Below are 14,912 nucleotides of genomic sequence, written 5' to 3'. Positions count from 1 at the left end.
ATGGAACTGTTGTAATGTTAGGATTTTCTAAAGATATGGTTTGATACGCCCAGGCTGTTTGCTTGTAGACATTTATGAGTTTATATATATGCATTAAATGTCTGCGATAATTACAATCTTTCAATGTTGATTATTTCAAGATCGTCAAAGTCAGAAGGATGAGTCCACAATCACATCAAGTACAACAGGGAGAGATGGTAGAGGGGGCATAAACACAAATCAAGCTTTGGCGTTCTTTTGTCCACATGAATGTACATACTGTCCGACGTTCGAAAGAAAAAAGAACACAATGTGCAGGGCGTTCGATAAATACGGATCCATAAATCAGACATTTGTCAATGCTCTATCGCAGGTTCTACGACAGGCTAATGACGAGATAGTAGCTTTACCACGTACGTACATATTTATAAATGCGAATTTATTTTTAAAACTGAAGCTCAAGCCAATTATACCTGAAAAATTGCATTTAAGTTTTTTCTTTAGGTAAGAATGGTACTAAGTATTGTACGATGATTCCATTTAAGCAATCAAAACTTGATATATGACATCTTGTTGAAAATATCAGACGATGTCAATCAATGTCTGATATTATATAATCAATTATAATGGTCATTAGACGCCTTAGTAAGCTCCTAGAACGCTAACGAAGTTTCTGTTGACAGACTTTCAGGCGAATGCCATGTTGGCTACGTGTGCAGGCTTTATGTCCTACATAAAGAGATGGACCCGACTTGAAGCCAACGTAAAGGCGATGATCACCTCATTTCTTAATCAACCCGGTAATATGGACGCTGCTAGGATGGGACTAATCCCAAAGAGCATTTTCACTATGTTAGACGTACGTAATAAAACACACACTTACATAAAATCGAATTCTGCGCTTTGTCAAACCAGTTTAAAAATATGCACTCAGCCTGCATTTTATGAGTCAAATGACACGAAGAAATTCAGACCACGTCAAAAAGTATCCCAAAATATTTATAAAAAGGTTCTTTTGAAATAGTAAATATATTGAACGAAGGACACATGTTCACTGACATACCGGCATGAGGTTAAATGTCTTGAGTACATAATAGTTTAAAACACTTGCACGCTTTATGTAATACATGTAATACACACATGTAGCTATTTGAAACTGCATCGGAATAACAATGGAAATTAGAAACCATCGATCGTTATGTGCCTAACACACTCAGATATCTCAATGTCAATCGAAATAAAATAAGAACAAGAAGGCGAATATGTCACTTTTAATACTTTATAGTCAATGTTGAGAATAATCTGCTTCTTGATTGATAGAAATGTGCATTATACAATCGGTACATCCCATTAACTGATATATGTAGATATCATACTTATATTTTTACAGTCGAATTTTGCTATAGAGATATATCCAGCGTTGCCAGTCGACGTGAAACAAGTTATTTGTAGAAACCTGGGTAAAGAAGACTGCATCATACGGAGTTCTATTCTTGATAACCTGCAATGCCAGTCAATTCTATTGGTACGTAATAATACTAATAAAGCAGTCAATTTTAGCGCAATGCATGACTTTATGACGTATATAACATAAAATGCTAATTCAAGATCATGATTTGAAACCAAAATAATGACTGATTTTTTTTTTTAGTTTAAAAACATTAAAATGGTTAAACTACTTTTTATCAAACAGTCTAACGGGGGAACTCCTACTGAGGATGACATGGATTCAATACTAAACTTAAAGGACTTCGCTAACTGGAGCAAAGACACGTGGGTCATAGCGTTCAACTACACCGTCAGGAAGTTGTCAATGAGACATTTTGAGGTAGCTCCCATCGATGTTGTTCTTGACAGGTAAGTAAGGTTTCGAAATGCACTACACGATGTTTAATATTATTTCATAAGTTGCCCTTAAGTGTGATTTGTGTAGAAATAATGGCATGGACAAGAATGTGTTTTGTGTACTGGTAACAATATTGTTTTATTATGGATTTTCAGCTTAATGTTATTATAGAAATGTATCCAAATACCAAGACACCAAGACAGAATCGGAAATGAGTGACATATCCTTATCTAGATAATCGTGATGTTTTTATTTAGTAGTATCAGTTTGTAATCATTGGTAACAGCAAGCAGATTACTGTTTTCTTTCGTTATGTTATATTTCAGCATGAAGACATTGAGCAAATCCTGCGGAAATTTTTCATCAGAAAGTATTGGTATCATAACAAAACGGATCATAGCTAACGTTAGAAGCCTGTCGAGTATCCCAGCTGACATGGATAGTACGTTGATGGATCTCCTACAACAATGTGGAGCAGACCCAAGCAGTTTTAGGACACTTTACGACGATTCCATGGTATGCTATATAGCGAATAAATAAGCACTGAATACGCATTATGGGTAACAATTCCTACAATTCACATAACATTTTCAATTTAAGGCTACAAGGTATGAATAAATTGTAAGAGTATAAAAATGTGATTTCGAACAAATGCACTAAAAAGAGGGTAAAAGTACCTTCGATAACATGTGCCTGCAGCTCCAATTTCATTTGAATGACAGTTTTAATGATAACAACAATAGAGTTCCGCCAGATGGAAGCATAATGTTTCATGCGTGAGAACGAGAGATTTATTGTGATAAGACCAATTTCTTATCATGAAATGCAGTCAACAAATACACATACACGATAGATAAGTCGCTCTCCTGCACACAAATATTAACAACCAAATATCTTCATATTACCAATGGCAATGCAGCCAGGGGAGAACTACTTACAAGAAAGCCAACAAATTGTATTGCAAGGCAAAAAATGACGAGATTGTACGTTTGTGATTTACATATCATTTTTGAAAACTGCATGTGCCACTTCTCAATGTCTATATCAATTTACAGCGTTTCATATTTTTTAAATAACCTCAACATGAATTCACCTACCAAGACGAAATATTTGACTCGCGACTGTGTCTTTTTGCTAAGACCGAAACTAATATATGATTTTTTAAACATGTTAAGGTTTTTGACTTTACCGACAATAAATTAATAAAATTAAATAAGTTCATGGTTAATTTGTGGTATAATTACATCTATATTTCCTGAGATCTAAACAAAAGGCAGAAAAATACGAATCTATGCAACGTTAAGTACATGTATATAGTGAAAGGTACATGTAATAAAGATTAGATAAAATATAGGATATATTTGCAAGATTCATCGAGTCACTGCTATGCAAAAACGATGTTTTCTGCCAGCCTGGTCGCTGGTAACGTTAGTGATGTGGTAGTTACTTCCCATTGTTCACCCGTGTGTGTCAGCGACACTGGCTGGAAAAGAACATCGTTCTTGCAAATATGCCTTACATTCCTGCTAAATGAACCTTTTCATGATGTTTAATATACTATAGGTTATCACTGACAAAGTCATTTATCAAATAAAAACATTGTTCAGTAACTTTGTATCTACACACTATCTGTTATACATTTCATCGTTTTGGAAATGTTCGTAATTAATGTTTTGCTTATTACTTAATCATGCTTTAAACTAAAACATCAAGGTAGAACGATATCTCTTATAGGCATTGCTCCCAGTGAATAACAACGGGTAATGTTTAACCAGTTGTCCTTCTTGGTATGAGTATGATACTCGTAAATTTTCTCCATTCAATGTCTAAGTGGGTGTTACAATACGTTTGATATATAAGCACAATATTAGTAAATACTCTTTTATTTTTACCAGATCCTGTCTACGATGGATGTTAGCAAAACATCTCCCGGTAACGCTATGAAATTTATTGAACACATTCCTTCGTTTGATCCATCAACACTTAGCCGCGAGCAGATACCCAGGTACTAAGTCGTCCATTTTCGAAAAATACTCGTTTTATTTGAATAATAATAAACATTTATACGATGTCCTTTGTACATTTGTACGTTAAAAAATGCTTTAAAAAAATAAAATACATAAATCTAAACTGTAGACATGTAACATATTAAAATACTCAATAACAAATAATTACTTATATGACAGGATATTCAATTATTAAATCTCACATGTGTAGCCGAGTACTCAACTTATAACGCTTCCTCAACAATCCGTGTATGTTTGAACAGGTTCCCTAACAAGCTTTCTATACCTGACAACATCACGTTACAAACAGAATATGTAAAATACCATAATAGTCACAATTCTTTACTTAATGAAGTCTATTTACATTGATTGTTTAGACTTGTGAATGCAATGAGCAGAAAACAACTAAAACAACTCAATGCAACTGAGATGGAGCATGCACTCTGTATTTTGTGTCAGACGACGTTTGACAGACTTGAAAAGGGAAAGGTAAAAACTATTCATATCGATGTGGCTGAACAACACGAATCATTTATCATATTTATGTAATAAAAGTGCTTAACGATTGGTATATTAGGTTTTTTTACATTCGGACATTGTGTTAAATGCACGTAATGTAATACAGAATTCCGACATTCATTTGGATTTTTTTTTGTTTTTTCATTTATTTCATTCATTTAAAATGATACGTTTTAAGGTCAAGGAAAGTGTTATAATTATGTTTATTTAATAATTATGTCCAAATGAACTCCTTTATTTAGTAACTTTTGTATAATAAAAGGAATTCAATTTTTTCTTTGTGAACTACATTGTAGAAAAGAACGGTGACAGACGTATTCCGCAGGAAACTGCCTACATATACGGATCCAGTGACTTTGGATGATACAAAGGCTGCATGTATGGAATGCATGATACCGTATTTTCCCGCATCTGACTTTAGACATATTCCGACTGCTGTTATAGAAGGAATGGTGTCTGGTAACGTCCTACAGCAAATGGACATAACCAGCAGAGTACAGGTAAAGCAGTAATTGTATAATTTGTGTTAACAAATATAGGATATGCTGTGGTAACGATATGAAACTTAGTTATTTGTATTGATAAAATGTTTGCTATAAATACAATGTTATGCATGTAACATATTTTGCCTAAAACCTCATGAAATAACACCAATTGTTACGTCAAACTTAATCAAGTCGCATTGAAAAATAATAGGCATAAAATTAAAATGGTTCAGCACTTGACAACGGTAATAAGATAATGATTTTGAACATTCGTGTGCATTCTTGGTAATGTAATAAAAAGATAATGTTGAATTGGTTTCTATTTCTTATGGGATTCATGAAACAACTTGTGCCGATTTTGTTTTATTTAGCTCAGCAAAGTCTCATCTAAAGGAAAACATTAGATTCATTTAACAGATATCCTTTGGAATGAAAATTCAATCAAGTTCTATACTTACTTTAAAACTGCTATGAATATTTGCGTGCTATGAATATTTGCGTATTTAAATAGAAGAATTATATCTTTTTCTCAAATAAAAAAAATAAATCTTTAATGATAGAAGTCATTACTTTGAAAATAAAACTAATATGTTAAACAAAGGGAGTCATTATTGTTTATGTTAAATTGATATCTATATATATATATAATGACATAATCATTATTATGTTATATAGAACTATGATGGTAATTGTGACTCGGCATTCGGATGTTATCACATTGTCTCTATCTGTCTGTCTGTCTGTATGTATGTCCTTCTGGTTTCTGTTTCTACACGAAAACTTACTTATAAGGTATGCACATTCAATGTACAAAGGCATAGGCTAAGTTATCCATTATTTTGATATGTATTCTGCACTTTGATTTTTAAAGTGTCCACTGGATAATGCAATTGAATATGTCTGGCCACTGATGAAACTTACAATATTTGTTCTATACAGTTACGAAGACTAAGATAGAATCTGAGTAGCATATATATATGTATTTAATAGCTACTTAGATGACACTAGGGTCAATATTCCATTAAAAGGGTAGTAAATAGTATAATTGCAACATCAGATCCATTTATATAATATTTAAAGAAGGTTGTTAAATATTTAAACTTGAAAAAAAAGATCTTTAATAAATCCAGTTATGTCTTATATATAGTATGCATCTTATTACATTATTAATTGGAGAAAATAAAAAAATAAACACTTTTTGGCTTAAGTTTATAAGCCATTATAGTATTTCCTAGCTTTAAAAAGGGTGGTAAATCTTTAATCAAATCTTACCCGTGCGTCTAATATAACCTTTCTATTGCTTAACTTCCAAAATCTCAAATATTCATTTTGTTTTGAATCAGTTCTATGGACATTTGGTTAAGAGTATTAAGTACTTAACGTAAAAATATCAATCAATTCATTGTTTCCACAATAGGAATGCCTCCGAAAATTCACAGTTATCATATCATCTTACCTAATTTTGATGCTGTGCGCACACGCAAGCCATCTAATGGTTGTATTATGTGGGACTATTTCTAAAGGGTCGTTGTTGGTGTAATATTGTTAAAACTTAAATGGCAATAGAGAGAACTAATTATTATAATCTTATTTACTTTCATCCATTTCAAGGCTCGGACATTTATGTCTTTAACAAGAACATTGTACAACAGAGCAGACGTAAGTTGTTTCTTTTTTTTTAATATGTATATCAATTATGATTTACTGAATTTAATTGCAAGTTATGAAGGTCGATCATGCTCATTAGAGTGCCTTGTTATTTTGTTGTCGCTACATTAATTCTCATTTTGAGGACGTGAAATTACTTGGATTAGACCTCGATTGGCTTTGCAGGTTTTCTTGATGAAGCAATTTACCTTACACATCCAAAGCAAGAAGTCTTATACAGTTTTTCACGGGTCTCTATGTAATTATATTTTCAATATTTTGCCGCAGTAGTTTAATCAATTTAGAATTATATTAACTGTTTTGCTGACTTTTCACTATTCTGTATTTTGAAATAATAAGAATGGTTTTTGCATCCATTTCGGACCAAATTAATCACGTGGAAAGTCTGTCTGTCTATCCGTTTACAATTCTAGTCTAGATGCTAACTTCAGAATGCATGATCGTATACAGCTAAACAAAATCAGGGTCGCTGTTACTAAAGCTGATTGGGGATGTACTGCCCCTGGCGACTCCCATGTTATATAAAGCTATTTATTACTAAGTCGTGAAACATTATTAACTGTTATACGCAATTTGGAACACCTTGGCTTGGAACATTATCACTTCGAGTAAAAGTTACATGTGTTCGACACAACCAATGTATTGCAGACACCACTGTGCAATACATATGTTATAACGATCTACAGGAATTCGGAGGTACACACAGAGAGGCTTTTTCTGCGTAATTTTTCTTTTATATTCGTACTTTATAATGTAATGTCTCACATGCTGATATTATGATAATATGTTTATAATATCAAGATGTGTAGATACCTATTTATCTTGCATGAACAGGGAAAATTCACTAGTGAAAACCTTTGGCAGATGGGGCCACGTGTGTGTTTAAAGGCCTTGAACGCCACTGATTATGAGGCCATCCCCGACAGTTCATTTGACGAGTACTTTTTAGACTCATTGGACGAGAGTCTGCGGGAAGAGGACAGTTTAGAAACCAAGGCTGTCATGAATAAACTTAAAAGCAAGGTATCTAAATCATTAATACCTTAACGGGACAAAAATCACGACTTACTATTATCTTTCCTTATACATCACATCTATGAGCAATATTTATTTCATTCAATCATTTGATGTTTGATTTAAGGAGATTTTCTTTTGTAAATGTTTTTTATGAAGTATTTCGTTTTATACAACTTTGCGCGGTTGGTTGTAAGTTTTGAATTTGCATGCATTTAATTGTAAACTATTTTGATGAACGTATTATTCCCGATTCGACTGTAACAACGAATACACCAATAAGGAAAAAATCATATTATACAATAATTACGTTGTAAAAGGAATCCACTTACACGTAATCACGCTTTAAACTGCTTTCGGGTGCGGTCTGTAAACCACACCTTAACGTAGTTTTATGCTTATATTCACATTTTCACTGCTTTCGTTTTCTAAGAAAAACAAAATAAAGACATTAAAATATCAAACACGCTATCAACAATCGCTGGAATGTTCGATTGAAACAACCCATAGCACGTGCCTTTTCCTGTGAAACTAGTTAACTTGTACGTTAATCTGAAAATCTGGATACCACATGTGCTGCACAAAGCGCCAAATTCTTCCGGTATTTTCCTTTTGGTTTGTGTGCCTTTTCAATTCTTTTCGTCTCAAGTTTGGCTTATGGTTCTGTCTATGTGCCCTCAAGCTTGTGCCTCCATCCTTTTCTACTTTACGACATTAATCTCCACTTTCTCAACTTGTTTATCTCTATTTCGTCAATCCTCACTCCTCCTATCATGACTTCATTTCCTATTCGGGTTCTTTAATCCTCATCTGTCATATTCCGATTTCTTCGGTGCTAATTTCTCTTATCCTGACTTCTTCATTCCTCACTTTTCCTTTCATGACTCTGTCAGTCTTTACTCGACCTTATGATCACCAATCCTCACCTCCCCAATCTCTCAATTTAAGATTAAAAGTTCACACTTCTATATACCAGGTTCCCCATTTCTGTATGTATATCATGTACATGTGTCCGCATATTTCTATCATTTTGTATAACTTTCCAACAAGTATTCCTTCTGATAAATAATGCTTACTTTTATTCATAGTTCCAGAAGCAACTTGGAACGAAGAAATTGTTGCAATCGAAATTTGCGTCTTTGATATCACCAGCCGATATTGAGAACATGACTTCCTCTGACATTTTTGATATCGAGAATGGTGAATATACTCTAGAGGTTTCTCCTAAACAGGTATGGAAAATTGCTTGCATAAGTCTTCATTGTCCAAAACTATATGAAATATGCATATTCTATATATGCCCTAGTAAAATTCTTTTTAAAAGTTTAGTAAGCCGATGCAAAAAATCAAACTTAGTAAGCATTTAACTGCACCACATGGCATGTTCGTCTATTTTGGACTTTTCAGTGGTACTAAAGACCTGAAGAGATCTAACAATTCAGCAAAAGGAAACGATACCAACTTTACTAACCTTTTCTAAAGTTACAAATTTACAACGTTTAGTTATACACTGTAACGTAATTTGTTTTCAAACAACAGTTCATGTTATTCGTGCCAGAATAAATCCAAGCTCTAATTAATATCGAGGCCTGATGATCCGTCAGCGTGGTCAATCACTTAATGGCGTTAAATACACATTTAAAAGATCAGACAATGTCAAAAGCCTGATAACAATAACATTTTACAACACCACATGACCATTTCGTCTATTTAGGAATATGTCTGTTGTATCTGCAGATACTTTTGTTTTTGAAATACTTTTGAAATATAAAAATTCTCATACAGATAGTATGAGTGTAATTATTACCAACAGTTAGAGAAAGTTGTCTCAAATGAAGTATATTGTGTCGTAAATGAAGTATAAATGTGTCGTAAAATGAAGTATAAATGTGTCGGAAATGAAGTATAAATGTGTCGGAAATGAAGTATAAATGTGTCTGAAATGAAGTATAAATGAGTCGGAAATGAAGTATAAATGTGTCTGAAATTAAGCATAAATGATTTTTCATTATCATTACAGTCTAGAAATCTGATGAAAAGGATCAAACAGGAACGCGAATCCAATGACTTTGATCTACAGAGCGTACAGAATCTGGGACCGTTGAACTGCGGGTTCACAATTTCTGATATCGAACACTTTCCAAAGGACAGCTCCTTCGTTGAGATACTCAATGCCATTGGCAACAACGAGTGTTCCGGACAGGTAACACCGCATCGGACGTCATTCTAAGCAGTTATATTGTGAAGTGTGTATTACTAAATCCGGGTGTATATTCTGTATAATGCTAAAATCTTACAATTATTTCATATTTTCTTCAGCTTTGATATTGGCTTTTATTTTTGCGTAAAATACGAATTCGTGCAGTGCTGAATACAGAGTTTTGAAGAACTATTTGGTGTAGAGTTTCATTGTAGTTTTTAGGTAACAAATCGTGTAGCGTTGAATTGGCAGTGTATACATGGCGGTTTAGAGGTACAGTTTGGTGGATTGTTGAATTCGTGATTTGAGGTACAAATTCGTGTGGTGATGACTAGGAAGTTGTAAGGTTAAAAAATAGTCCAGTGCAGAATTGTTAGTTTTAAGGTGCAAATTAGTGGAGTGTTGAATCTGCAGTTTTCGGGTTGTTAAGCCTGGAAGTTCACCTGGATAGAAAGAGTCACTATTGTGCTAACCTCGCATGATCATGTTACCCCTGAGGACATCATTTTGATAAGAGCCTTACATTTCTATCATTTTGTCTTTCTTTATTTAACAGATTACTGTTTAAATCGAAATGTTAGCTCCTTCAAAAGCAACTGCTAAAACGTACACATTGAGGTTCATCAGTCATTATTCCTCAATTGAGTTCTTTTTTCCTCAGATAAGAGAGTTATACAGACTGAGAAAAGACTACATGGGGTTTGATAGCATTTCAGCGGAAACCTTGACAGCGGACACAACCCCCGCCACAATAAGTGATATATCGCCACCAATCCTCCTCATGCACAGGTAGTGTTATCAAACTTATTATGCAGTGATCGATTTTTACAGTCAATGTCAGACAAACATCCAGTGTATCTGTTCTCCATATATTCAAATTCGAAACACTGACTATGCATAAAATTCAGTCAATGTGTCAAAAAATAAACAAATAATATCGAAACAATGACAAAGTTAATGGGCATAAAATCACACATTTACCTTTTGATCTTTGACTTCTTATTTGACCAAACATATTGTTTTCAATTGTACCAACTGCAAGTTTCAGGTAGAAATTAATTATCGGAAGGAAGTGTTTTCGAAGTGTACTTGAACGGATTGTTGAACAGGTATATTACAACGTGACGTTTCAAATGTTGCCTGCAATCTTAACAATTTTAGTGAACTTGATCAAAAAAACATTCCGTAAGAAAACAAATTTTATGCAGATCAGTGCTTCATGTGTGTATCAACATCACAATTGTATTCAAGGTATTCAAAAGACTTAGAGGTACATGTACTACATTGGCTCCAGAACAATCGTAGAGGTACATGTACTACATTGGCCACAGAACAATGGTAGAGGTACATATACTACATTGGCTACAGAACAACGGTAGAGGTACTTGTACTACATTGGCTACAGAACAACGGTAGAGGTACTTGTACTACATTGGCTACAGAACAATGTTAGAGGTACATGTACTACATTTGCTACAGAACAATGGTAGAGGCACATGTACTACATTGGCTACAGAACGATGGTAGAGGTACATGTACTACATTTGCTACAGAACAATGGTAGAGGGACATGTACTACATTGGCTCCAGAACAATCGTAGAGGTACATGTACTACATTGGCCACAGAACAATGGTAGAGGTACATGTAATACATTGGCTACAGAACAATGTTAGAGGTACATGTACTACATTGGCTACAGAACAATGGTAGAGGTACATGTACTACATTGGCCACAGAACGATGGTAGAGGAGAGAGGGGCAATTGCGTATTTTCGAAATGTTTCAATTTATTTATTTTTTTGGTACTCTTTTTTAACATGAAGAATTATATTTTATCCATAAATATTCTAACGCATGCATGTTGTTGTCATTATTCGTCTCATGTGTTCATACCACGTTTTATCATAGTGTCACTGCAAATGATTGCTGTATTGTTTGTACTTCAGTCAGGACGAACTGAATAAGTACGGTACTCATGTGTGTACAGATATCGTAGGGACACTGCAGACTGTTGATACTAAGAAACTACTAACAAAAAAAGAGCTTCAAGATAAATGGAACTATTTTGCCGCATGTCAGGTAACTATTCTAATTGTTTGTTAACCCATTGAGTGATGAACATTCTCGACCCCTAAGCTGGGGTCTTCAGTTTTGAGTTGTTGGCAACCAAACTGGTTCCGTTACTGTGGCTATAAATTGTGTGTTCAAGCAAAGATATTCATACCCTGGATACTATTAATGTCGGGGTGTTAACTGAATAAGTATGCTATCAATTTTATGTGTATGGACTGAATTGTGTGACGCGACTCCGAGCCCTAATACATACAATCTCTATACCATATTCAGCCACTATGGAGGGAAAACTATAGTCAATCATTCCGACTGATTATTATTTAAATTGTTTAAAGACACCTTATTTACATACAAACAAGATCACTTTGTGGCATTAAGTTTAATATGATGTTCAGTGTTTGAATGTAAGTTAGATTTATGAGTATTCAACTGATTAAAGTTAGAATCATTTAATTGAAATAAGAAAGGGTGTTTTACACATGTTGTATTATAATGATAATAATAAATAGCAAATACCAATAGTATCATTAACCGCTACAAAGTCCCCTAATTTCCAAATCACTTGTCGCAAAAAATGGTAATTGATACGCCAAAAATAACTTAATGGATGGGCATTATTTCATCAGCAAATATAAAGCATCCCTAAATAATTTAAAAGTTGGTAAATTAAATCTGTGATCAATTCATAGGATATTTATTCAATTCTGTTTATCAAGAGTAAACAGACAACTGGCACTTTCTCAGGAGACGAATTAAACTTGGCTGGTAGTTTATTGTGCGGAATTAACGAAGCGGGTATCCGTCGGATAGATTCCACGGCGATTGAGGCGACCATAAAATCCCTTGACGGATGTACGACACTGGGTAAGACGGAACGTGACGCAGCACTTTCCGTCTATACATCACACAAGCAAATGTAAGTCAACTTCAAAAATGATAAACATTAAAAATTGGCTTTGCACTTGTCCTACGAAAATTAAAATGTTATATAGGTTCATATAGTACAGCCATTGAATATTGAGGTGTAATTTGTCGATTACTAGTACGATTTTAAATCTGTGACGAATCACTGGAAAAGGTTCTGTACGTGTCCGTCATTTAACACAGGGGACAATGAAACATACACGATTCATTAAAATAATGTTATGTTTTCTGTATAAACACGACTCTCATAACATAGTGCAGAAGGAGTCATTGTGAAATGCCTTTTGTTACGTTTATTGTATAAGCAATACCGTCATAACAATCTATAGTGTGAATCACGTGAATCATGGAGGCACGGTAGTCTAGTGGTAGGACGCTGGGTGACCGAAGGGGTGCGGGTTCGAGTCACGGCACGGCATTGTGTTATATCTTTGATCAAGATACTTTACTCTGCTTGTTCCCGTCTACTCGTAAATGAGTACGTGGTTAGGCAGTGCTATAATTTTAGAATGCTAGCTGTGAGCGCCGAAAAGGCTGTATGCTCCACATGGAGTTGAGAAATATATTGGCTGGTTGCAAAGGCCCTATTCCGTCATTGCGGATTGCAGAGTTATCTTCTCTTGGGAGCAGGTATTGATTGTTACGTCATTGGTTTGTTTGAGAAAATTACGTCGTTTTCTCAAAAATTGATGACGTTACTCTCACAAACAAGTGACTTAACAATCAATACCTGCTGCCAAGAGAAGATAACTCTGCAATACGCAAAGACGGAATAACAACGGATTATAATTTGTGAATCGCTTTGAGACGACCTACGAACTAGGTTGGAATAAAACGGTATATACAAACCTCGAGTTATTATCATTCATCACTAAGAGATTCATTTTATTATGTTTACTGCGTGAGCACTTCTGTCGTAACATAGTAAAGAATGAGTCACGATGAAATGATATTAACCATAGTTACAGTGTGATTTACTGGTGTCAAAACATAGTGTAGGACGAGCCGCTGTGAGATGTCTGTTGTTATGCTTACAGTACGAGTGGTGCGCAGGTTAAACCAACAACATTAAGAGATATAGGAACAATGGCGGCTGCTCTTTCAAAAACATCCTTGACACAATTCTAGATGTAAGTATACTGTTTTGCCCTTCATAATGTAGATGCGAATAGCTTGTCTGAAACAAAACATCTAGTTTGACAATAAAATTGGTTTACCGCTTGAAAAATAAAAGACATCAATTTCCATAATGTTCAGAATGTGTTTGTATCGGAATATTGATATTACACTGTACATGAAAAGTAACTATCTGAATGAAATTTATACTTGTAATAAAAATTGAAATGTACATTATGTGTCATAATTGCATACATCATTGATAGACACTGTTGTTTTTCGCGAATGTTGCCCAGTGGTTGGAAAAGGTGTACGCATTCTTGCATAGTTTTAATAGATATAAAAATAAAGCAACATTATGTCTCTTTGCTAAATATCAGCATGTCTGTCTGTAAATAATTCGGCCACTTGTTATCTTGGCATTTCAAGAGGGTTTGTTTCAGCACAGATTGGAAAACTCTCACACAACTATTTTTCATTTCTAAATATTAACACACATGTTTCTTTTTCTTTTAATAGCTTTATAAAATTTACTCAAATGAAAATATAAAAGAATCAAAATAAATTGAGACCAAGATATTTTTGCATCCCCTAATAAACCTATTTTCTAGGAAACTATGGCTGAAAGTGTTCCTTTTTCTATGGAAGCGATTAAGGAAAAGAGAACATCACAAGATATAAGAAAAAAAGCGGGATTCAAAAACGATATCAATGAGGATGAACAAAAAAAGTTCGATGAACAAGAAAAATATTTCAAGGAAAAAGGTGCGACTGCCTTAGAGAGAACCACTGTAGCCCCTAGCAGCAGAAAGAGGAGATCGACAGGTACATACATTTACTTCGACTGTGTAATATTAAATATGCTTAACATTGAAACGCAATACGAAAAAATAATTGAAAAATGAAAAAGAAAGTACAATATTGATTTCCTATTCAAGTACCAAAATTTGTTCTTATGTTTTGTGTATTATTGACAAACCTGACAAGTAATGTTTTGACTTATCAAATTGTACCTACAGCCTCCCTGACATGTACGGTTATGCACTTGCTTGGTACTACTGGACTTTCTGCACTGACCAC

At 34.2% G+C, this 14,912-nt stretch overlaps 1 protein-coding gene across 1 annotated transcript; it reads left to right on the top strand.

The window, feature by feature from the left end:
• The first annotated feature begins 282 nt into the window (after positions 1–282).
• LOC110453281 lies at positions 283–14,597 on the top strand. Its single transcript, XM_021502168.1, has 17 exons — positions 283–392; positions 663–838; positions 1,370–1,504; positions 1,673–1,836; positions 2,152–2,341; positions 3,721–3,830; positions 4,209–4,320; positions 4,647–4,850; positions 6,447–6,494; positions 7,338–7,526; positions 8,606–8,749; positions 9,538–9,720; positions 10,379–10,506; positions 11,666–11,798; positions 12,509–12,708; positions 13,754–13,846; positions 14,444–14,597. The coding sequence occupies exons 1-16, from the start codon at positions 290–292 to the stop codon at positions 13,842–13,844; spliced, it is 2,310 nt and encodes a 769-aa protein (XP_021357843.1). The 5' UTR covers positions 283–289; the 3' UTR covers positions 13,845–13,846; positions 14,444–14,597.
• Positions 14,598–14,912: the final 315 nt, after the last annotated feature.

This window comes from Mizuhopecten yessoensis, unplaced genomic scaffold (assembly GCF_002113885.1).
Source record: "Mizuhopecten yessoensis strain PY_sf001 unplaced genomic scaffold, ASM211388v2 scaffold7227, whole genome shotgun sequence".
NCBI lineage: Eukaryota > Metazoa > Mollusca > Bivalvia > Pectinida > Pectinidae > Mizuhopecten > Mizuhopecten yessoensis.
Note: the sequence above shows the minus strand (reverse complement) of the source record. Positions and strands in the feature narration are given on the sequence as shown.